A 26291-nucleotide genomic window follows, 5' to 3' on the forward strand; every position below is an offset into this window, starting at 1 on the left:
TCACTTTATTAATTTAAACTGTTGACTGCGTGTCGGGCCGGCTCCCCGAGTCCCGGTCCCGACCCTCGGGAAGAACGCCGTATCGGCCGTCCAACGTTGCCGAATTGCCCTTGATAAGGCGAGATTTTCCTGGGAACTCGTGAATATTTTCCTTTCGATCTTGTAGAGCGCTTTATGTGCGATTCAACCGCACGGTAGACTCGAAAAAAAACAAGAGTAAGAAGGATAATAAGGCGAGGAAGGAGGATGAGGAGGAAGAAGAAAAACAAGCAGGGAAAGAATAAGAATGAGAAAAGACGGGGTGATGAGAAATAGAAGATTAAGAAAAAATGAAGAAAAAGAAATAAAGAAGACGAAGGAGAGAAAAAAAGGTTCAGGCGAAATAAGAGGAGGAAGGAGAACAGAAGTAACGAAGAAAAATTAATTATTTTTCTCCCTATTTTTATTCCGCTCGTATTTTCTTTCCTTTTCTTCTTCCTATGTTTCTTTTTTCTTATTCCTCCTTTCGTTTCTTTATTTCTTCCTCTTTTTGCTCTTTTTTGCCTTCTCCGTCTCCCGATTTCTGATGTTTTCTTATCTAACAAACCTACAAATCCCAAGACCAGAGCAGCCGAACTCGAATTCATCTTAAGTATCTGAGAAGGATATGTGTCCTATTAAGGCCCTTTTTCGGCCCTAACTTTCGTCGAAAACAAAAATAGTTTTGAATAATGTCTTTTCATATGCCTGCATCGACTCTTTTTATCATCTACCATGCGAGAATCTGCCTTCGTTCGAGCGGTTCGAAAAATCCCCACAACTCTTCCCAAGAGTAAATTTTACATCGGAGGAAATTTGGCAAGGGCCGAATGCACATAGGTCGTTTTTCCGGTCGGTCCCTGGGCCTGGTGTCGCGTCGGCGGCGGCGTCGGCCCCACTTCAGGCCGTCCACAATCTCCTCTCCTCGATCTCATTTGTCACCATTACGCTCCTTTCATCCTCCACGATCGCCAGCCGAGCAGCCGAGCCCCGCTTTAGTGTTTTCCCTCTTTTTTAATTATTTTATTTTTTTCGCTTCCCCGCCGACCGACGCGACGTCACCTCGCCCCGTCCTCCCTCCGCCGTCCGCGTTATCCTTTTTTATTGTTTTCAATTGATTCATAACTGCGTATCATCTCCTTCCACGGCAATCAGGTCCTCAGGTCCCTGCCTCCCGAGCGGTCCCGCCGCCGGTGAGCGTGCCGCGCGCAATTGCAGCCAAGGTTGCGCGGGCTAAAAGAGAAATATAAAATATCGAAAATTTCCGTGAAGTATTTCGTGAAATTTCACGAACTTGTGAAAAATATGAAACGTATTTTCAGGGGCTAAGTATGTAACACGCACTAATGTACACTAAAAAGCAAAAACCAGTCGCATATAATTTAATTTTGCATTTAATTTCGAAAAATAGTGGCTAGCGCATTGGACTATCGCTAATATCATACTTGGGTTAAGATTAATTCTGGGAGGAAAAATTCAAGTAAAGAAGAGAGTGTGACAAGAGAGCAGTAAAAGAATTTTGAGGCGAACGGAGGAATACGGGCTCAAAGCCAAAGTGCGCCTTCAAAACCGTGGTTAGGCAATGTTAGCTACATGGAAGTCGATATAGTTGTATCGTGCGTGTTGTGACTCTCAGTGACACGGCCGGCGAGAAAGGAGAGCGTTCAAGAGATCCGCGACTGGAAAATTTTTCTAAAAAACAGTTAATTTTCGTGATTTTTAATAATTTTTACCATTGAACCCTCCTCCCCGAGAAATATCAGGCTACGCCACTATGCATGACCTCCATATAACAACTCAAGAGTGAAAGTTACAAACGTCTTGAGCTGCAGTGCGCGTTGGTAAGATTAAGTACGTTGGCTTACACAGTTTGATAGCTTCACAAACTGCTGAGCTGAATCAGAAATTTTCCCGTAACTCAGGCTTTAAATATTGACAATAGTCACCTTTGTCCGGTCAGTAATTTCCCGCAGAATGGAAAAAAAACCACTTGCACAATTTGGAAACTTCTGGTTCCTTTTAGGGTGTTTTTTAATTTGACTCTTCAATTGAGTTGTGACAGGGGCGTAACAAATATGCATTCCATTTCAATAGTGATATAATTCTAGAAATTGCAGGAGCGAACGACGTCGCATTTTTATTCCTTCGAATTGAAAATTAATCTTTCAGTGCTGAATATACATTCCTTATCCTTTAAAGATCTATTATGAAATCAAGCCATATTGGTTTACTTTTTGTTTATCTCCTCTTGTTCCATCTGAATAAATAGAGTATTCAAATTCAAAACAGTGTTGAAACTTGTTTCGCGACGTAAAATTCATGCGCCTGTGCGCTTTCATCGTAAAAAAGTTGTGCGCGTTCGAGGCCCCATTCGATTTGAAAAAAATATCTTCTGGAAGTTACAAATAACCATGTTGCGGAAAATATTACGATCGTTGTTGCGGCCGGATAGCCCTAAGCACACTATTTCATTCGTTTGCTGGCTCGGGAAAGCAGGCGTGGTCGGCCGCAATCCAGATATCACTACTATTTATTCTAATGAAAAAGGTACACTTCTGGCGGAAAGGCCGTGTAAAATACCGTGGTATCGTAGGGCATTTATTCATAATTAAGAGAGGAAATAGTAACTCCTGCACTTATCCCCCCTTCCCCCACGGGTGTCTCTCTCTTGCTCTGATTCTGCACCTCCACCTTTCTTTCCTTCCACCACGCTGAGACATAACGCCGTAAGAACATTCTGATGTTGCGAAAGTGCCCCCGATAGAATACTTATTTTTGAGACTTGTAGATCTAAGAGGCAGTTTTCCCAATAAAGTCCACGAATATCTCCGATTGAAAGCTCCTTTACCGGGGAGCTGTGAGGCTGTGACAGAGAAACACAAACCCACATAATCACGATTTTCCACCACACTTTAAAAGGCGGCGTGCAGGCTGATTATTGAAACCGATAGACAAAGCGATGGACAAAGAGGACAAAGGGAAAATGGTGGCTACTGCTGGAAGCGGGTGGTTGCAATGAATAAGGAGCTGAAGAAGATACTAACTAACGACAACCCACGAAAAAATCTATAGATGGCCCTTTACCTCTCAGTCTATGGCAAACACTCGTTTTAACAAATAGGATTGCTCCATTTTCCCTTTATCTTCTTTATCTATACATAGCTTTGTCTATCAATTTCAAGAAATCAGTCCGCCGGTACATTCCCAGGAACTCTCCCATCCCTAGCACTTTCTTTTAGTGGGAAACTTTGATCCCTCAACACCTGTTCACAAACATGTTCCTTAAAGATTTTTTGGATTCTCTTCTTTTGATTTTTGGGATTCTGTAAAAATTTAGCGTGGCGGAAATTTTCCAGAAAAATGTTCCAAAAAAAATTCCACAAAAATTTCCAGAAATTTACGAGTTAATATTCCCGAACGAATATTCTTTTTGAGTCAACCGGAAATCTATTTTAACGCCAGGACGTCTCTCCGAAATAAAAGAAATCCCGTTTGAAACGAAATATTTCTCGTTTACTCAACGAGAATTCTCGTCCGGGAATCATTGACTGGAATTCCTACTGATCCGGCAAAAAATTTCCTCCGAGAAATCAAAGGTTTTCCCAAAGAATATGTGCATTTCTCGAGAGAAATCCAGGCTAAAGGCGGATGCTCATAAGGCGTTTATCCGTAGGACGGCAGCACCGGAGCTACAGGGACGGTGGGGGAGAGAGATCTAGTTGTGATGGAATAATGTATTGACAAAGCAGTCATCTAAATCCCTATAAAAGGAGGAAAAGCTATCGGCAGCGATGAATTTATTTTTATAACTACCGGCTGTACAAATGCGTGTTGCGTGTTCACGGGATATTACAAATCGCTGCACAGCGAACATGGCTCGCCGACCAGAATCATTGTCCGTGCACTGTCTCGTATGCAAATGCTTGGCAACGCTCGAAAAATATTAGTCGATCTACAATCAAAGACCCCTTTGACGATATTTGTTTCGCAGTCAGTAACGATCATTACATTTCCAATCCGGTCCTGGCTATGTGAGCCAGTGGCGTGGCGTGCTTTGCGATGTATCGATTGATCTGCCATTTAAACCTATGGAAAAGGATCGATAGACAGGGTGCTCGCAATAAACACCTTAATAGTCGATTCTTTACGGTAGCTTCAGATGGGGGAATATCGAGAATCGACCATTCACGCCTCGCCACTCCCTGTGAACCCTGTTGCTGAATTCGTCGCCTACCTGACATAAGGACGTAACTACACTCTGCAATGAACCCTGTCGGCCGTACGATTTAATGCTTTCCCGGGCTCATCTCAATGTGTAGTTACGCCCTTATGTCAGCCAAGCGACGAATTGCTCGATTCGATTAAGGGGGCGATTTTGACACCAAAGCTCTTGGACTCCTCAATTTTTTTTATTTTTCAGTCAGTGTTACATTATACAGGGATCCCTTTTTTAAAAACAAATTTTATTTAAATATAAAGTAACTACTAAGTAAGCACCACACTTTCTGCTGATTTAACCATACCACTCACTGGAAAAAAACACATTGGATCTAGTGTCCAGACCCTTAAAAACATCGACAAGAAAAAGTACTCTTGATTCAAAAAATAATCTAGCTTAAATCAAGAACTAAGCCTCTTTTAAGCGGATTTCGTCTTGATTCAAGCAAAAATCCGATTGAATCAAGAGTATTTTTTCTAGTCAATATTTTAAAGAGTCTGGACTCTGGATCCAATGTGTTTTTTTTTTTCCAGTGCTGGCTTGTGCAACTACTCTAATATCTGGCGCCAAAATCAACTAGGAATATAGTTGGGATTGAGATACTTTGTTTTCCATGTTGGCTGAATGTGTGCCCTTGTCCTAATCGTTCAGTGCTCACCGTCTTACATTTGCAAATTAAGACCCAAGTTTTTTATTCACGTGACCGAGCATCGATCTCCCCTCTGTTGTAGCGAAATAGAACCACAGCAAAGCGATCTACTAATCGTTGATGTTATCGAACCTCACAAAACCCGAAATCAAAATGATATTGCATAAAATCAACCTACTTCTCTTATTTTTGTCACGTCCCTCCCTCTTTTCGCGTGGTGCGGGTCTCCGAGAACCTTGTTACATCATAAAGTATTCTGTGTTTTGGCAAGTTTTTTTCGCCGAGTCATCGTGTTCCTTAGATCTGCTTAATCACAAAAGTAACGAACCACGAGCATCTCGCGACTTACGTGACTCAAAATGTCAAAGCATAACGTGGGCCTGGTTAGCGAGGCCCGCTCCTGGTCGAAATCTTGTCTATCAATTAATTTCACCGAATTACTGTTGGACCTCTAAGTCGAATACGGTGACTACTCATTCATGCAATTTCAATTTAATCATTATGAAGAAACGGCAAAAGCTATCTTCAGACTTTCTCACGTCGTGAAACACGGTGTTTCCAGCTATTTTAGCTTCACCCTGAGTATACAGAAAGGTTGCAAAAATACCACGTTATATGTATGCGTTAACTTTTGTGTGAGTACATTATGGAACCTTCAAACTGTGGGATTTGTTCAGCTCTTAATATACCATTTGAGCAGAGACGGCAGACTAACAATCGAGATTAACTTAACATTTTCGTAATAGTAATGCACTTAATATTAAAGAATGAAAGAGTGTTTATGTGATCAAGTTTAGCATTTGGATATTATGTCTTAAGCTAGCAAGGACAAAAAAAAGAAAAACGGTCGGAAAATGTGGAGAATGGAAGAAAAATGTCGATACTTTGGAGATTAAACAGGCAATTAAGAAATATATAATATTTATACTGTGCAGTTTTGTGCATTATTCTCATTTTTTTCAGTTGGTATGTTTTTTGCTATCGCTGAGTCAATTAATGTTGCTTGTAGTTTCTGGCTTAAAACTTTTCTACTTCCTGAAATATTTCTAGTTAATTTTTATGAAACTGAAAGCTATATCCTTTTTCATTTTCTTCCCATGCATCGGGCCCTCCAAAATAGTCTTTCTTCATAACTTATTCAGTAAAAACGAAAACACACCAACTCGGTAACTCGAAAAGGCTCAATTTTTATTGAAGACGGTCAATTTTCAGAGAGGCTCCAACTTAGACCATTCAAGTGTCCTTAAATATTTGTCTCTCGGCACCAAAAATCTTTTTCTCAGGCCAACTTCTTCACCTGCTGTGCAGTTTTGTGCATTATTTTCATTTTTTTTAGTTGGTGTATTTTTGCTATCGCTGATTCAATTAATGTTGCTTGCAGTTTCTGGCTTAAAAATTGTTTACTTCCTGAAGTTCTACAAGCAAGTCACCAAAAATGATCTCTTCACCATGATGCAGAACTTTAAAGCTGTTTCAAGTGGAATATCAGGGTATGCTTTGTACTTGAAAGATACACTTCTCCAACAGGGTGCCGGACACATCACTCAATTCAAGTGGCGTGATGTGTCTCCTCAATAAAACACGAACCCAACGAGCTACCGATTGAAGAACACTGCTCTGAACCGACCGCTTAGGTGGTAAAAAAAAGTAACATGATTCCGAGCTAGGGTTCGTGATCGATCAAGCGAGTGTTGTACCGATAAGGATCAATTAGATTCAACAATTTGTAACATAGGAGCTGAACTAAGTCACATCAAGACGGGTGACAACGTTTTCTTTCCTTTTTTTTCAAAACGGATTCCACAAATATAGGAGCCCTCAAAACCCTTCCTGGCACCGAGTCGAAAACGGGCCAAAATCCAACACGTTTCTCACAAGGGAATCAAATAAAAAACCCGGATTTTTCGATTTTTTTCTCGGGGATCTCGGTATACCAGCGATGGAGCAGAAAGTTAGAAGGCTAAACTTAAAAATTCTATCATTTTAGTAAAGTTTTCTAGTTTTATTAATTGATTATATTTTTAACGTTTTTATACTTACCTACATATCGACGGTGAAACTACCAAACCACGTATCTCGTTTGCGGTGTTTAAAAATCTACGCTCACATTTTATATTTTTGAAGTAAACAAAATCAATATCATTCCTTGAAATTTTCACGGAATTTTCTTCGCACAAAGAGGAAAAATCACAGAAATTTTCAAGACAGGATGTTAAGTAATTTTTCATTTAAAAAATAAAGTATGACAGGAAGTCTGCGACGTCGCAAACCGAGATACGTGGTTTGGTAGTTTCACCGTCGATATGACGTGAATATAATTAATGCATATTAAATCTGATGATTAATATAAGAATAAATATTTCAATCTTAATGTTTTCCTATATAATTATTGTTCAATTGAGTTTTAGCTTGCTAGAGTTCAAAGTTAAATTATATTACTTATTCTATATTTAAAAAAAGATGTAAAATTTGGACATCCTTATTAGATAGGGCACCTCCTGAAGAGAGAATTTTAATATACGTTTAGCTTAGCAGAAAATTTTTTAGTTTAAGTTTTATATTTTAATTTAAGTTAGAGTTTCTTGTAGAAGGGGAAAAGTTAGAATATGCAGGTTGGAATTGTTAGAGTGAAGGTTTTGTTTTGTACGACACAGAGTTAGGGTCTTAGTTCTTGATGAATTTATATGGACTGACAAAGAAAAGGGGTGTACGTTGTAGATCATTCTTTAAGCTGAGATTTGATAAACTGGAAAGCGGACTTGTAAGAGACAAGTAACTGAATTAAAAACCCCACATGTGTCCGAAATGAGAAAATTCACTGAATATTTCGAGTCACTTTCACTGGTGATTACGCTGAGTACTTAACTACAAGTTTGTTGTGGTCAGCAAAGCTTTTCATGTATCCGCGCGGGCAATAAAATGTAAATCTAATCAGACCAGTTTTCAAAGCGGAGGAATAGACGAAGGCAAGACCAGTTCATGGCGCTTGGCTTCAAATCCTGAATTTGGATTAATTAAAACTCACCTTGGGGCTAAAACGACTGAAAAAGACTATTTTAAAAAAGCCACATCGAAACTCGCCGATTTCGCCACCGTAAGACGTTGGTCATTATATGGTGAGGATCTGGGTTGAGGCGTGGATGCCACCGCCACACACCGCAATGAGCTTACCACACTAAAAAAAATTCGCGGCGTTTTTACCAAGGTCCGTTGGTACCTTTCCCATCTCACTTTTTTTACAAATTATTGGTAATTTTACCAAGACAGACTGGTAAGCTTACCTAAAAACCGGTATTTTTACTGTTTTTTTTCAGGCAAGAATACCACTTTTATTGGTAATCAATTCCCGGTAACTTTGCTATTTTATCTCGATCATTCTACCACAGTCGATAAAAAATATTGGCGTTTTTACCGCGGTCCAGTAAAATTACCGAGAAAGTTCAATAATTTTACCGACATTTCTCGGTAAAATTACCAATTCCATAAATGGTAATTTTACCAAGAAAAAACTGGGATCAAATAGAACCCTGAATTCTTGGTAATTTTACCCTTTTCTTAGTAAATACACCGAGATTTTTTTTTCAGTGCAATAGTTAGTCGCCCTCCTGATAAAAGGGCGTACCTATCTACACCCTGCAATGAACCCGGTCGCTCGTACAATTCAATGCTTTTCCGGGTTCATTGCGAAATGCAGTTACGTCCTTAGGTCAGGAGGGCAACAAGTTTTGAGTTTCACTCGAATTTGAGTTAAAGGACCTATGGATTTTTCTGAAAAGAATAGTGAACATCTTCAAATACGGCTCAAAACATTATCCAAGTAAAAACTCCTCGGATTTCGGGAATTGGTATGCTCGAATGCAACAGTTAATATTTTTGTGAAAAATAAAAGCATGATATTGCTGAGAAGATTCCTCCTTTCATAGTTCTGAAAAAAGTTAAACAACTGAGATGATAATGCTGATATGATTCCTCATATAGTTCTGAGAAAATCTGAAAATTGAAATGTTGCATCAGAGGAGAATTGGCACGAAAAATTTATATTGCTTCATCTGAGAGTGTTTAGAGAGCTAAGTTTGCAGTATTTTTCATAATTTTTTCCTGTTGTGGGAAATCGTAAAAAAATTGATTAAAAAGTGAGGAAATGTGCCGCCTTCTGACGTCATCCGGTGGCATTTCCCTATAAGCACATGTACTGTAGCAGATTCTGTTATTTTGTCACATCTCGTCCAATAATTTTTCAATTTCGAAACCAAGAAAATTCTCATGATCAGTTCTCTCGGAAGCCTCCATTTTAACATAAAATTCACCAAATTCCAGATACCTGCAAATTCTCCATTCCTTATTGGATTAATGTTTAGAAAATTAAACGTAGGTTCCTCAGAGCTATAACAATTGTCACACCTAAAGATTTCTCTTGTTCAGGAGATTTTTCCGATTAAGGCATCTAGATGCGCCCACTCCACATTTTCAAATCATCATCCACTTTAAATGCACCACCGCGCAGTGGATCGAGTCTATCGAAGAGGTCGGACATGCCATTTTTTATTAAAACTGCAAATTTTGATGTTTATTTCGCCACATTTTAAACTGCAAGGTGTGCTTTTCGAAGATAATCTCACAAAGGAACCAATGGAACCACTTTCCGAACGTGAATGTTTCTTATAAACGGAGTTGTAAGCTTTTAAAGTTCCCAAATTTTGTCCAACCTCTCCTATTGATCCGATGTACCGTGCACCGGGAAGCGCCCATCACGGACTGCACTAGAAAAGAAAAACACATTGGATCTGGAGTCCAGACTCTTGAAAACATTGACAAGAAAAAATGCTCTTGATTCAATCAGATTTTTGCTTAAATCAAGAGGAAATCCGCTCTAATTAAGAGACTTGGTTCTTGATTCAAGCAAAAATCCGATTGAATCAAGAGTATTTTTTCTTGTCGATGTTTTTAAGAGTATAGACTCTAGATCCAGTGTGGTTTTTTCCCAGTGTGGGCTGCTTAGCGGCCAGGGGGTCTGGGACCTCACCGAGGCGAGTTAAATAGATCAAAGTGGCAACTCGCGCGCGAGGCAAGAGGAGTGAGTCACGGTCATCATAGCAACAGCCACGAGCCACGAGATCCAGGTTAAAATAGTGAGCATTAAGGAGCGAAAGGAAATGAGTGTTGTTTTGCCATTTGTATAAACTCGAAAAGAGCAACTTTTTTTCGAACTATTAGTTTTTATTCATTTATTAATGAGTACATTAAGCTGCACGCCATGCCATGGCGCGGCGGCAGGCCGGCCTCGGGCGGAATTTTGAAGAAAATTAAATCATCCGCGTTGAGCCTCAACTTGAACATACCAAACACGTCAAACAACCAACGGGAGCCGGCTCACTCACTCCATTTATTTCACTCCCTCCTCTCTCCCCGAACCCCCTCCTCCCCTCCTCTCCCGCACTACCACGGAGTTGATTCCGTTTTTTGGGCCCTGACGACTTATTCAAGTCCGCTTTCGGAAGTTCCGACGGATCATGAGTATTTTAAAAATTGAGTTTTGATGGATTCGGATGAAACGCCTGAAAAAACTCCAGGTGTGTTTGCACACATTAAAATTCCTTTGCTTGTTGTAGAAATTGTTCGGTGCGAGGAGAATTAATTCCTGGTCACTACACTGGAAAAAAAACACATTGGATTTAGAGTCCAGACTCTGGAAAACATTGACAAGAAAAAGGACTCTTGAATTCTTGATTCAATCAGAAAAGGACTCTTGATTCAATCAGAGTTAAGCTTAAATCAAAAGGAAATCCGCTCAAATTAAGAGGCTTGGTTCTTGATTTAAGCTTAAATCTGATTGAATCAAGAGCATTTTTTCTTGTCGATATTTTTAAGAGTCTGGACTCTAGATTAAATGTATTTTTTTTCCAGTGTAAGTGGCCCAACCCTGGGCGCTTTGCGCTCATAGGGCTGCTTAGCAGCGATAATCCAGCGATAAAATCCTAGGCCATGATTCCGAAATTTGAAAACGAGTCTAATTAGGATACACAGCATTTAACACACTTATTGAAACGAGAGAGGATAGGGGAGGTATCTCTCCAGGAGACTCAATCAGTCCTACGATAATATTAAAGAAAACAGAGAACTAGGTAAGCGATAAATGCAATAAAAGAAGGAAAACGTAATAGATATTTGAACACCATCTTCCCTCTCTAATGGTACCTCGAATAACTTTTCGGACACGTGACCAAGATGACAAAAACAAAGATTCATCGCTTCGCAGCGTGAAGTAAGTCATGATACAACTATTACCACTTCTGAGCGGTCAATTTTGCATATCCTCTGCGATGAAGGCGAGATGTGGTGTATTTACGCTGACCGCAAGTTATTAGGATTCTCGGCGGATCTCTTTCAACAGACAACATTCCTTAATCTTTTCTTTTCAGCAGTATGGTACTCTGTCGTGCCAACATTTATTATTTATTGATAATTCCTTGTGTTATCATGTGGTAGACTACACATACGTCTGTCTTCCATAACAGAAAAGTAATAAGTCTTATTTTTACGGTCAAATGTAAGATTCGTCGATTAATTGCCATTCGAGCGATCTGCGAGAGTGCTCTAGATATTATAGAAACCTAGAGGGGTACATCCCCTGATCGCCTCGCGGTCCAATCCCCAAAGTTGCTTCGCACCCCAGGCGTTCAGTGTTCCGCGAGACTCAGTGGAAAAAAACACATTGGATCTAGAGTCCAGACTCTTAAAAACATCGACAAGAAAAAATACTCTTGATTCAATCAGATCTAAGCTTAAATCAAGAACCAAGCCTCTTAATTTGGGCGGATTTACTTTTGATTTAAGCTTAAATCTGATTGAATCAAGAGTCCTTTTTCTTGTCAATGTTTTCAAGAGTCTGGACTCTAGATCCAATGTGTTCTTTTTCCAGTGCTCTTATGATTTTGTAATGTGAAGAACGATTTTACGAAATCGGAAGACTCATTCAATAAAATTTTCCACCCCTAGTGTTCGGTTCATTTTCTCGAAACTTAATTTCGGGACTTACTGCTTTTTTTCAGTAACACAACAGTACTTACAAAGTACTTGATTAGACAGAGTAAGTACCCAGGTTGAGTAATGAGGGGAGATCAAGGAGACGCTAACTTCATGAAAAAGAGGAGGTCGGTTCGTGGATGAAACCCGGACCTCGATCCCGAAGATTCTCAACCGGACGTATTTCTGCCAAACGGAACTATGTGCATTAAGACGTGAGCCCTGAGACCCATAAAAATATATGCATAACAGGGATCATGTCATAATGCACAAAGTTCCGTTCGGCAGAAATACGTCAAACTGTTCGTTGAGGTCTTTTTGGGCAATTTCAATTAAAATTCTCTCGGCGATGTCGTGGCTCTAAATCACCCAAGTGCCTTGTACATACATGCAATGAGAACAAGATCCGGCGATTACCCGCGAATAACTCCATTGGTGGTGCTAAAATCGAACACGTCCATTGCCGGATGAGCCGCGTAATGCAAGCCTTCTTATGCAGCTCGGAGCTCATCAGGAGTTGGACTTGCGTCGTTTCGACACCGGTCGATTCAAACGTCTCGGCAATGATATTTGCGCCACGTGCGCGCGGGACATGACATTTTCGAAATCATTTAGCAGGAGGGATCCTTTGACATAATCTCGGTGACTTTTTCGGTGCTGTCGCGCTAGTTTAAAATTATTGTGGTGCGCGGGGCAGTAAATTGCAGGCAATGCTTGACCACACCGAATTAACATATGAATGTGCGTTATTCTCTTTCCTCTCCGGCTCTTTTCCCTGAGACGCAATGAATGATCGATCATCGATATTCCCCATTTGAAACTATGGTAAAGAATCGATTATTGAGGTGTTCGTTGCGGACACCCTGTTAATCGATTCTTTTCCATACGTTTAAATGGCAGATCAATCGATGTATCGCAAATCACTCTGAGACGAGCTGCTTAATGAAAAAATGGAAACGGAGCCAGATCATGACGGTATTTACTCGATCAACGATACTACAACAAACAGCAATTAGCCGAATATCTGGTGGTCGACAGACTCGAACTCGAGCTAAAGGGCAGATTGGTGTCACCGATAGCATTCGACTTGACGTGGAGAGAATTCGCAAAACTGGACTCAAATTTTGCAGGGCCGCCTTTCATTGGTTGCGAATGGCTGAGGTCGCCGGTTAAACATGAGTGAGCTCCCTGATTGAGTATTTTTCAGTTTTTTTTTCCCCCCTTCAAAAACTTAAAAGCCTTTTGGCGGGAAGGCAGGAAAAAGAGGCGGCAGGAAAAAATGTATTTATGCTAAAAGGAACTACGTAACACGCAAACCCTACGCACATGGTTCCTTCTAGCATAAATACGTCCAATTTTGGTCTACTTTGATCAATTTTAGGACATTTTCGGAGATTTATTGTTTGAGTTTTTAAAGACGATTTTTGCCCCCCCCCCCCCCCCTCCTCAAAAAAAAGGCCAAGAAGACACTTCTGCTGAAACATTTACGTCCTTGCTTTGTTGAAATATTAGTAATATGCACATGTAGAGCTACCGACAAGGCATCGCGATGTATACGCGCCCATTCGCGGAAAAGTTACTAAATTACCGGCAACAATCCGAGTCAAACGCAATGTTGACATCACTATTACAGCCACCGATCGGCGCGATCGCTCCTGTCAGAGGAATTTTGGCAAAAAACCGAACAAGTGGAAGACGCTGACAGCGAGGATAGATAATGACGATACAATGAAACATGAAATTGCATAATATTGCTCACCCGAGGGACGCGCCTCGGGCGAGGGGGGACGGGAGTGAGGGGTAAGAGCCTGCAGGGACAGCGACGAGGCATAATAGCACGTTTAATTTCGGAGATAATATGCCCCGGTGTGCTCCGACCCTGTCTCCTCGACGGGATTATTGCAATATTGCTGAATCCCGTTTTCACCGCGTCTCATAACGTTTCTCCCCGTATTATTCTCCGATCTTTTTATAGCGGATCCTCTTTTTTTTGTCCCTTTGTTTTCCTTTCGAGTGAGTGTTCGCGTGCGTTTACAAGTGTGTGATCCCCGGGCTCCGGAGGGATCCCTCCCGTTTTGGCCCCGAAACCTCAGGTTACTCCGGGCACTCGATCATTTTGATCGACGACCCGTTGGCCGGGTTCTGGCTGGAACTGGAGACCCCGTTCGTGACTCAAGAACCGGGACGCTTCTTACGGAAGAAGACCCGTCGGCTTGAGTCATCGCTTCCTTTCTTTGCTTCTTATTTTCGGGGCATGCGCGCTGCCATCCGCGGGAAAAAGGCCGTAACTCCATTCCAAATATCGTAATTTTCGCTCAGGAATATAGTGATACAGGGTGTCTACTAAAATGTCATTTTGAATTTTCCTGATTTTTCCAGATATTATGCAGGGAACACCCTAATTAGACGTATTTCTGCAAAACGGAACTATGTGCATTATGACATGAGCCCTGAAATGCATATCGACGGTGAAAGTCGGCAATCACATAACTCGTTTGCGGTGTCTGAAAATCTCCGCCTCTACGTCATTTTTTTAAAGGAGAACAAATTGATATTATTTCTTGAAGTTTTTGCAGAATTGACTTCGCATTGAGAAGAAAAATCATGACAGTTTTAAAGAATTGCCGTTGAGTAGTTTTCCATTTAAAAAATAAAGTATGACAGGAAGTCTGCGACGTCGCAAACCGAGTTATGTGATTGCCGACTTTCACCGTCGATATGATCTTATGGGTCTCAGGTCTCATGTTTTCATGCACATAGTTCCGTTTGGCAGAAATACGTCCAATTGAAGCGCTGGCTGGGTGTAGAAAGGGAATTTCTTGGTCGCGGTGTCTCAACATCTAAGCTAACGTTTCATTCGCTACACTGAGAAAACACTATGGCTTATAAACCTATTAGAGGTAAATATGGAACACCACTAATAGTAGTACCTCTACATATAATAATAGCACATATACCTTAGTTATGGTACGTGTACCTTAATTAGGTACAGAGACCTTAGTATGGTTCACAGACCGAGAATCATTAGTTTATTTACGACTATTATAGGTGTTCCATATTTACCTCTAATAGGTTTATAAACCATAGTTTTTTCTCAGTGTATGACTAAAGCAAGGACTCGATGTGACTTTTACTAAATATTCTTCATGATTTAAAAATGCTGAAAACGTAAAATTACAGAAAATTCACCTAATGGTTTCCTCTCTACATGATAAATTAGCACTGGAGATAAATGATAATGAAACACCGCAACCGAGAAATGCCCTTCTTGCACTGAACGCCTCAAGTTTTGACGCGAAGAAATTGACACTCGTTCGATTTAAGACCAATATATTTAATGCATCGAATCAAGTTTTTCAGAAATGCTTGTAACGCTCTGATTTTCCTGATGTTTTCCAATGACATGAAATCTCCGGATATTTGCCGGTAATTATAAACGGTAGACTTATGGTGCCCGCTTCGAGGTATAAAAGTACCGAGACGACTACCACACCAAAAAGACAGTTCAAGAAAAAAAACTTTCGTTGTTTGCGAATGTATAAAAAGAAGTAAGAAACCCAATATGCAAACAAAAAATAAAACCTGAGTTTATTAGCAGGAACTGTAGTTTGTTGAGACTGAAAAAGTGTGAGCCCAATGGTCCGTGCATGCTGGATGTTGACACTATCCCAGTATTCCCAGTCCCGGGGAGAATTCATTACTTTCTTGACGTAAGGGCGAAATAGCACTGCAAGATGGTCCCTAGTTTCCTTAATTCTCAATGCTCTCTACAGCTCACGTGAAAATGGGGCTACGTTGATACAGCAGCCAAGCGACGAATTCTACACGTAAAGTCGCGAAATGACGCTCAGATTTGACCACGTTTGGGAGCGATTTTACGTTGTTTTGTCTGAGGAAAAGTTAGACTGCCGCCGTGTCAGAGTCAACAGCCCGCATGCATTTGCTTCGCGAACTGATCGTTAATTGAAATAGTCAAGGCCCGTCCCGAGGCGCTGCAAATGATGACGCGAAGTCGCAAAATATGCCCGAGAATATACAATGAAAAAAAATTCTCGGCGTTTTTACCAAGGTCCGTTGGTACCTTTACCAACTCACTTTTTTTACCACTTATTGGTCATTTTACCAAGACAGACTGGTAAGCTTACCTAAAAGCCGGTATTTTTACTGTTTCTTTTTTAGGTAAGAATACCACTTTTATTGGTAATCAATTCCCGGTAACTTTGCCATTTTACCTCGGTAATTCTACCACAGTCAATAAAAAATATTGGCGTTTTTACCGGGGTCCAGTAAAATTACCTAGAAAGTCAATAATTATACCGAGATTTCTCGGTAAAATTACCAATTCCATAAATGGTAATTTTACGAATTCCATAAATGGTAATTTTACCGAGAAAAAACTGGGATTAAATAAAACCCTGGATTCTTGGTGATTTTACCCTTTTCTTAGTAAATACACCGAGATTTTTTTTTTCAGTGTAAGCAAATTTGAGGAATTAGAGACTGAGCTCGGAGGATTTTTTCTACCTAGGAAATTGGGAATATATTCCCAATTTCCTAGGTAGGCGGGGCATGCGGGCTGTTGATTCTGACACGGCAGTCTAACTTTTCCTCAGACAAAACAACGTAAAATCGCTCCCAAACGTGGTCAAATTTGGGCGTAATTTCCCGACGTTACGTGTAGAATTCGTCGCTTTGCCGCTGTATCGACGTAACCCCATTTTCACGTGAGCCGTGGAAAGCATTGAGAATAATGGAAGTTAGGGACCATCTTGCAGTGATATTTCGCCCTCGTGCCATGAAAGTAATGAACTCCCCCGGGACAGGGATCGAGGGCGAAGCGTGAGATCGATTATCGATATTTCCCTATTTGAAGCTATGCTACAGAATCGATTATTGAGGTTTGCGCTGTGAGCACCCTGTTTATCGATCCTTTTCGATAGGTTTAAATGGCAGATCAATAGATATATCGCAAAGCACGTCATGCGACTGGCCCGCAGCGGCGCACAAAGGATTGAGTCAATGGGAGAGGTCGGACAAATTTTGGAAACTTTCAAAGCTTATAACTCGGTCAAATCAAAACTTTGAGATTTTAAAAATGGTTTCATTGGTTTCCTCGTGATATTTGCTTCAAAAAGCACCCTTTAACATATAAAATGTGACGAAATAGACATCAAAATTTGCAGTTTAAGTAAAACATTTCATGTCCGACTTCTCTAATCGACTCGATCCACTGTGCGGCGGCGGATTAAGAATCGCGATTCGCGAATCGGCAAATGCCGCGGAGCATGCACTTGGCGCGAACGGTCCTTGGGATAATTTGATCTGAAAATAGGAAAATTGGCAGAGATCACGCTCGCCGCTCTAGTTCTGAAAAAAACGGAGCGGTGACTCGGGAAATTTTTGAAATATGCCTCAGAGCGCAGGAATTTGAATGATACAAATCAAAGCCAACATTTTAGTCCGTTTGAAATCTGGACCGCCCGCTGCCCCTGCGCCCTCCGCGCTGGACTTCGCGCGTCCACCCGTCGATCCCGACGCTGCGGAAAAACAGCGTATGAGCATCCCAACGTTGCCAAAGTTCCCTTGCAAATAAATTATTCAATTTTTAAAAAAGTTGTGATGATTTTTGACGGAGTTAGGAAAAATGTGTCTCGTGAGGCCGTTTTATAAAATAATGTGTCGCTCTAGGGATTACAGGGTGTCTAGTTTTTTTTTCATTTTTGAGAATCCTGATTTTACCTGATTTTGGACTGCCAAATCCTGATTTCATAATTTTTCCAAATCCTGATCAAATTCTGAATTTTTGTGGAGAAAAATTAAAATTTCTACGTGAGCGTATGCAAATGCATAAAAAAATCCGACCAGATAACTGACTTTTCCCAAATTCTAATTTTACGACCGATTTCTCCTCAAATCCTGATGAAATCGGGATTGAATCCTGATTGACCTGAAATCCTGATAGAATCGGGAAAATCCTGATGCTAGACACCCTGCTAGGTTTACCCAGGGGAGGGGGGGGTGTAAGTCAAGCGTTTAGTTCGACCGCGCTAAAATCGTCGATTTTTTGAAAATCTAATACAAAGAATCGCCGAGAGTTGGCAATATTTCATCCAAAATTCATGGCGTAACGCCACCTTAAGCGGTTCGAACAAAGAATGACGCAGTTTTTCAAAAAGGTGCGAACCTAGGTAATGGATCCTTTACGAGGGGAGGGGATGACGAGATGGGATGTTAGGGATAAGGGCAATACTCATGCAAGGGGGGCACATTTCCTTAGTTTTGAAAATGACCTGACTTCTTGGGAATTTTTAGCATGACATTTCCGAGCATTTCAATTTTTTATCTATTTTACACCCTTTTTGCGAAAAATTGTTAATGCTATCTCTTGCCATTGCGAAAACGCAATATTTTGGCTGAAACAAAAAATGCAGGGTTCCATGCGAAATATCCAGATTTCTTCGAGTTTTCTGGACTCGGAAAATTTTCTGAAACGTCCAAATTTTCCCTAACTTTCCATAGACTCGCCAGCATATCATGAGTTTTCCAGAAAATGCTCTTTGTATGAAAAGAAAACTGGCAACTTCAGAATGTTCATACGGCGTTTTCCCTTAGCACGGGAGATTTGGCTCAACAATCGGGCTGAATAGCCCTCGGCTTCGACAGAACAGAAGGTTACATTTTTCGGCTCGTCACAGCGCGTCACTCGGTGCTGATTTATTTTTAACCTGCCTGCATGCACAGCCTTTCACGTAAAAGCGAAAAATCACGCGCTCGTCACACTGGTCCACTCAAAATCCGACTCTTGGCCTTTGAACGAATCCCGGCAATTTTTCTCAACGGATTATCCGTTGCTGTTATTAGTATAAGACGAGTATCATCATCACTTAGAATGGATAATAAGGGATGATAACTAGCCGCGGAGTGCATATTCAGATTCAGGGTAAAATTTCCATCCCCCCTCTTTTTTTTTGGAAGAGAAATTTGGAAAATATTTGGCTGATTAAGATAAAATTGATGAAAACTCCCACGATGACAAACTTTCGAGGATTTTAAAATATGTTTTCCAACGTGGCTGCGCTCTGTTCAGGCTATGAACATACGTTGATTATTCTCCTACTCGAGCTGCCGGGCAAAGGACGAATGGCGCAATGCGTGAAGTATTCATACAGTCTTGTAGGCGCTATGCGTTTCACGCCGACCGCTACTGACCACACTGTTTGACGCAATGCGTGAAGTATTCATGCAGTCTTGTAGGCGCTATGCGTTTTGTGCCGACCGCCGCGCCGCCCCGTTTCAGGTCAAATTGCGTGTTTGGTTTCTCTCTTAAGTCGACTAATTAAAGGTGTTGTCTCTTGTATCACCGAAAGACGACAAAATTTGGAATTACTGTACTTTTACTCTCAGGAAATGCGAGATTTTGTCGCCTTTTCTCGTTTGTAATTTATTTTCTGAATCCAATTTTTCTCTCTCTTTTTTTGATACCTATATTCAAAACAATTGAAAAATTTGCCGCCTCCTATTGCCGCCTCCTATATTTGGCGCCATGGGCCGCGGCCCATTTGGCCATCCCCTTAATCCGACCCTGGGTAAATTATTGTGTAAATTTTAATACTGTACTTAAATTAAGTATTTAATAGCGAAAAGGAGAAGTTGTACCATTTTAAAAACACTGCAATGCCGCTGGTTCCCTTTTGCTAAATGCGATCCAACTATAGTAAGCGGATGTAACCGAGTGCGAACAGCCAAAATTGGCGGGAAATCCTGGCATGGCTCGTGCACCCCTTTTCATGACTCTTGCATATGCTGATCGAGCAAGCTATTTTCAATTATCACAGCAATCCCCGTTGATTTGAGCGATTTATTTATTTTCGTCTCTCTTCTCTTCGGAGCGACTGTGTGTTTGCCGGAGGCCAACGACTGCACTTTCAAGGGTGGGATTATCGAAAGGGGTTGAAGTTCTAGTCGACGGGCGCTTTGGAACATTCGGAAAGGAAACAATTTGCAGGATTAGGCTCGTAGTACCTTTCGAACAAGGGGAGGAATCTAACATTCATTTACCGGTATTATAACTGCCGGGTGGCTTCAGTTAACGATGTGCAGTAGGTACGCACGTTTTAAGTAGTAATTTTTTACTGGAGATGAGCTAGAAGCCAAAAATAGAACTACCAATAAAATGCGTCTAAAGGCAAGAACTCAAAGAATTTTAAATTTTTTGATCAAATAGCACGTGGGATTTTATTAAAATCAACTAAAATTCTAAATTTTGCCTTTAGACGTATTTTATGGATATAGTTCTATTTTTGGGATTATAGCTCATCTCCAACACAAAATTACCGCGAAATGGAACAAGAATAGAGTGCAGCAATTGAAGCATTTGAGCACAAAATGATCGTAATGTACAACGAATGACTGATCAATAAAAAATCAATGAAAAATACTGAACATGATACAGCTCATGGATTGATTAAAATATGAAACGACTTAGGTTTTAATTGTAATATGACTTTGCATTCAGAATTCGAATGTACATAATATGTCTCAAATGTAACACAGACTAACCAGAATTTGAGAAATTTTTTTATTGTTTTTTCCTAATTGTCTTCTCAAGGATCAAATTGAACATTCAAGATTAAAAAAAAAAAAAACCAGTGAATTCCGAGAAGGAAGCACCGATGGTAGCAGATGTAACAGAGCGGATGCAACTACGAAATGTTTCCGTTAGAAATTCGTAGAATTCACGATTTCACGAGACCTACAGAGCAGAGGCTTGAAAATGATGTTCATTACGACAACGCAGTTCATTAATGATTTTCGAACTCCACGATAACCTCATGGGGCCTACATTTTCCGCTTTGCACTCAGTATGGAGTCCGGTCTGCCCCAAAGCTACATGACTCACAATCTGCGGAGTTAACAACGCCATATGCGGAATTAGCAGAGTTAAAAGGTTGCGATAAATGCAAATTGAGGAGCTCCTAATGACCTGTACGGGCCAACAAGTGTTAGTTCTCATTCCGACTGGAGGCTACGGTTTGATCCTCTACATAAGCCGAGGGAGAATATATGTTCATCCAAAATTTTGATCGAACTATGATCCTTTTTAGGACTAGATATTTACGACAACTTTGGTGGTTACATCGATTCATTTTGAGTGTTGTTCATTATAATTCAAACGGAGCTAAATTGACAGTAAGCAAGGAAGAGAAAAAACAATAACAATGAGAAAAAGTAAGTCTTCTCGTGGTAGCTACAATGAAGATCGCTAAAAACAGGCACAAAATGAGGATGAAAAGTAAAATTCTTACCAGGTGTGGACGGACTATCTACAATCGGTGACAGGCCACCAGCTTTGACTATTTCTGACAGGGATAATGAAAAATTTGCAAAATTCTGGAATCAGAAAAATACATAAAAAAATTAAGTTGGTTTTGGGACTTTTAATAATATGTAATTTATGAGCCTTTAAAGGTAACGCATATGATTTTTTCACGTGAAATTCTTATGAGAAAATGTGAACATAAGTTCCGCGGAACACCTAGCATTTTGGCGATTGTATAGTTGAATTTTTAATCGATCAAGAGCCCATCATTTACCTCTAGACAGAGGCGTTTGGTATTTATCCCTTGTAGGCTGACATCCGCGGCGAACACGCAATGTTGCTCGATAGTAGCTTTTATCGATGTTTGCCGTTCCAGCAAACGTGAAAACGAAAATGATCATTTTAAACGTGCAATTTGACAACGCAGCGCGGAGTCATTGGTCAACAACCTCCGGGTGAGCGATTTCCGATCGGAAATATTGTTCCCGCGCATTTCCTTCGAGGCACTCACTGCCGTGCTACTCCTAAGGAGAAACGTCGTAAGAAAATTCGAACGTCGCCAAATTGCCTTCGGAAAAACATTAATTTCAGAGAAAACTCGTCGGTATTCCCCCAGGGAAAAGTCAGGACCACAAGATCAAATTGCGATGGGAATACACCAGAAATTTCAAGGATAAATTCCCCAGAAAATATCCAGAAAAATCGAATTTACTGGGATGAAATTCGGCAACCTTGGAATGCTCATACGGCGTTTCGCCTTAGCACGGCGGCATGACTTGGCCTTACCGCGACCTTAGCTTCTTCACCGGTGAAAAAAGTGGAAAACCGGGCTGCGAGAATTACAGCAACGGCTATGCGCGGGAAATCGGGGGGGGGGGGGGGGGGGCGTTACGCAAAAGCAAAGGAAAACGGCCGGCTGGAGTCCGGATCCGCATGCATTAATGCTAATTAAAAATGAGTCCACACTTTTTCGGGTAATATTCCGCGCCGAGTTGAACGAACACGGAGGCACCGACGCGACGCCCGAATCAAAACGGAATTGGAGGCGAACTTTCACTTTTTTGTTCGGCACCGGCCTCTCGGCGGTGGCAAAATATTGTAATCCCATCGGATTCGAAAAAGAAAAGACAACGACACAACGGCGCGACCCACCGACTGACGGTAGGAACTTTCATTTTCCTCATCTACACTCTGCAGACTAGACTGATCGGAGGCAAATTCTGTCGTGCTCGGGAAATGCTGCACAAGCAAATCGACTTTTCCGAATTTCTGCGGGAGAAAACTGGATTTTTTTTGAAAAGCTATGGATAGATCAATTTTGATTTACGTAACGCTGCCCCCCCCCCCCTCGCTTCAAGGGCGGGATTTTTAATTTTTTTTCACGGTTTTTTGCAAAGTCCCCACCCCCCGACTCGGGGTTGGAACGTCACGTTGAGCTTGACCCCCATCCCCCTTGTAACGCACCCTAACGCTGGCTCAACCCCTATACTGCCGTGCTAAAGAAGAACGCCGTATGTGCCTCCAGGTGTTGCCTGATCTCTTTCGATAAAAACCGCGAATTCACTGGGAAAATTAAGAATATTTTTTTTTCCAAATATTCCAGACCATTCGTGCGCAATTTAATCTAAAATACCTAAAAATTTCAAGGAAAAATATGCATAAATTTCGTCCAAAATGCATGGTTTATACAGGAAAATTTTGTTACTCTCGAAAGTTCATACGACGTTCTTCCTCAGCACGGCAGAATACTTAAACTAAGTAACAAACTACTTACCTAACTACCGAACCGTAACTCCCATACTAGTACCTAACTTTAATCTGAAATATCTGAAAATTTCAAGGAAAAATATGCATAAATTTTGTCCAATATGCATGTTTCATATAGGAAAATCTTGCAACTCTCGAATGCTCATACGCCGTTCTTCCTTAACACGGCAGAACACTTGAACTATGTAACAAACTACTTACCTAACTACCGAACCGTAACTACCGTACTAGTGCCTAACTTTAATCTAAAATATCCAAAAATTTCAAGAATTTTCATACAATATTTACGCAATTTAATCATAAATATCGGAGAATTTCAAGGAAAAACATGCATACATTTCGTCCAAAATGCATGTTTTACATAGGAAAATTTTGCAACTCTCGAATGTTCATACGACGTTCTTCCTGAGCACAACAGAACACTTGAACGGCCCCTAACTTTTCGAACAAAACCACGATCTCCCATTTTAAAATTGTATAAAATCCCATCCGCAAAACGCTATTCACCAGCTTTTCTCATCCCGTTTTATTTAATCTAACGGACGGTTTCACACGGCATCTCACCTATCTCCGATCTGAGAGTTCGGTTTCGGAGTTTAAACAGCTCAGCAGCACCGAGCGCACCGCTCCATCATTTCTCGTATTGTGCCGCTCCATCCTCCCTCTCGCGTTGTTTACGTAGCCCCTCTCGCTTTTTAACCGTTTTGTGCAGATCTCCGAGTTCAACCCTTTTATCCGTGGATTAAACTCATCATCGGTTCTTCGACCCTTTCGTTTCCTGCTTCCTTCTCCCGATTTTTTTCTATCGCTAATCCCGGTTTTTTATTATTTTTTCTCTATGAAATTTTAGTTGTGAACGTCACGACTGAATCTATATTTTCCCTCGGTAAATGATGACATAATCGAGACAAAAAGAGTTTTGTTTACCGACGGTCGCCGTAGATCACAACTGTTCGGATTCATCCCTTTTTCAAGGGCTCGCGGACCCCGTCATCCATCACGGTCATCATCCCTCAATCCGCCTTTCTTTTTTGGCAGTCCTTCATGAGTGCTACGTAATTGTTGCCTTCGTGATTCAGTTCAATGGCTTCTGGGGAAAGTGTTCATCAAGTACTGTAGTTGATGAATCACGTTGTCGATGCACTATCCATTGATTTTACTCGACGGTCTTTTTTATTTTGGCCCGAAAACTAAATTTTGGTAGATATTAGAACCTATTCAAGATATACTAAGCATGAAATATTTTTTCCTGCTACTACGCTCCTACTAAGTCGCTCTCATAGCGCTTCTGTGCGCTCTGCGACACCCAATCGCCACTGATAGCGATCCTGCCAGAGCTCCTTCGGCAATATTTTTTCCTGTGTGTTTAAATTCAAACAGCACTCCAGATGAATATTTGCGTACTGGTTGTTGGAATTGATATACAAAGCAATAGACAAAGAAGGCAATGGAGCCTGGAGCGATCATATTAGTTGAAATAGGTGGTTCTTATAGACTGAGGGAGTTAATGATGGACCAAGTAAAGGGTCTCTCGTGGCTTACCTATCTCCTCTGTCCATTGCAACTACCCGCTTCCACCAATAGGATCCCTCCGTATCCCTTTTGTCGTCTTTGACTATAGATTTGTCTATCAATTTTAACAATCAGGCTGCTGAGAGGGCCGCGTTTCTTTATTGAAATTGTAAAACAGTTGACGAAAGTTGTACTAGATTTATAGTTTGTTTATAATTTATATTGCAGCGATATCTTTGTGGCAGAATAATTGGACTACATTTTGCAATCAGGAACTATTGTTTCTGGCTCACCCACCTATCCCCATAGGAAAACTGGGAGCATATATGCTGTTTCCGGAACGAGCCCAAAATATTAGTTCCAAATTACAAAATGTAGGTGATCAAAGTCTTCTTCATAACTTCTGAGAGCACTAGGAAAACTAGAGTTGCATTAAAAGGTAATTATGATAAACCAATGATCAGCGTGTTATGAAAACATATCTGAGACCTTCAAAAACTGTCATTAAATGTGGTTTTCTGACTTAACCTCGATCCGTGTCCTCGATCATTTCAATACTAGTTTTCATCAATATTATGGATTAGGAAAACGTGTCGTATTTCATAATTTCATTGATTACAGAAAGAGTTCTCTTAATAAAATATTTTCCGCGATTCGAGCACCTTTCGGCGGAAAACTAGTGGCACGTGTGCGAAGTTCCATACGTCGGTAAGTTGGAAGAGGCGACAGGCGTAGAGGGCACAGAACCGAATAATTTGTTACGGTAATAACCTTTCCGCTAGTCTTGCTCTCATTTGCACACAATCATCTTGTAAAATGTAAACGTGTAGTTGTGTCGCATAGCCGCATGCACATGTGCCGCACCTTTGAACCACCACCGCTCATCGGCTGCGGAAGGGAAAGAGGGCATTTTAACATCATCACTAACGCGTATACGCACAGAGCTCATATCTTCGTATACATAGACGTAGGAATGGATCTCCACGAGGCGACGGTAGGCTGAATTTTCGCGGATTTTCCTGGATCAGGTTGGGAAGTAGTACCATTAATCGGCCGAATAATCAAATCGGGAAATGGCTTGCGCGAAAATTTAACTTGTATGGATCTTCATTGAAAACCTCAATCCATCGCACCAAATATCACTTCAACAAAAACAAATGAACAAAATGTCTCCCGGACGAGATAGAGAGGTAAAGTGATGCACATCATGTGAACATAGCATTTTCCCTCCAACAAGGAATAACGAGCGGTTCCCCGCCATAAATACAGAAAACATCACTGGGAGTATATTTCTCAGATTTTCAGACATGTTGATGTGTAACTTGAAAAAGTGAACGAATTAACGTCTATTCTGCCTCGCTAGGAAAGAACGCCTGGTGAACATTCGAGAGTTGCCGAATTTCCCCGGATAAAAAATTATTTTTGACGGAATTCAATCAAATTTTTCCTGGAAATTTTAAGACATACTAGATTAAATTGCGATCAATATTGTCTGAAAATTTCTAGGAAAAATATTCAAAATTTTCTCGGTGATTTCAGTTTTTGTTGAAGGAATTACGGCGACGTCTGATGGCTCATACGGCGTTCTTCCTTAGCACGGCAGTATTGGTCCTTGAGAATTCGCCCAATAACCGTGGATGAGTAGGGCATGAAAATGGGGGCGGGTGGCCGACAATGGAAGGAGGGGGTGCATGTAAGTACCCACGTTCATTGCCTGTCGGTGAAACAGCCCGTCCGCGACCGAACGGGGGATGAGGGCAGCTGGAGGCGCAGGGAGAAAACCG

At 41.0% G+C, this 26291-nt stretch overlaps 1 protein-coding gene across 3 annotated transcripts in view; it reads right to left on the minus strand.

Moving 5' to 3' along the window:
* Positions 1–26291, minus strand: part of LOC109029673 (zinc finger protein castor homolog 1) — a 226252-nt gene that overhangs the window by 39221 nt on the left and 160740 nt on the right. For all 3 annotated transcript variants that reach the window (XM_019040250.2, XM_072302431.1, XM_019040251.2), the window contains exon 4: positions 21215–21299. In XM_019040250.2, the coding sequence (XP_018895795.2) occupies positions 21215–21299 (85 nt within the window). The remainder of the gene's footprint in view (positions 1–21214; positions 21300–26291) is intronic.

Source organism: Bemisia tabaci, chromosome 7, assembly GCF_918797505.1.
Source record: "Bemisia tabaci chromosome 7, PGI_BMITA_v3".
NCBI classification, from domain to species: domain Eukaryota; kingdom Metazoa; phylum Arthropoda; class Insecta; order Hemiptera; family Aleyrodidae; genus Bemisia; species Bemisia tabaci.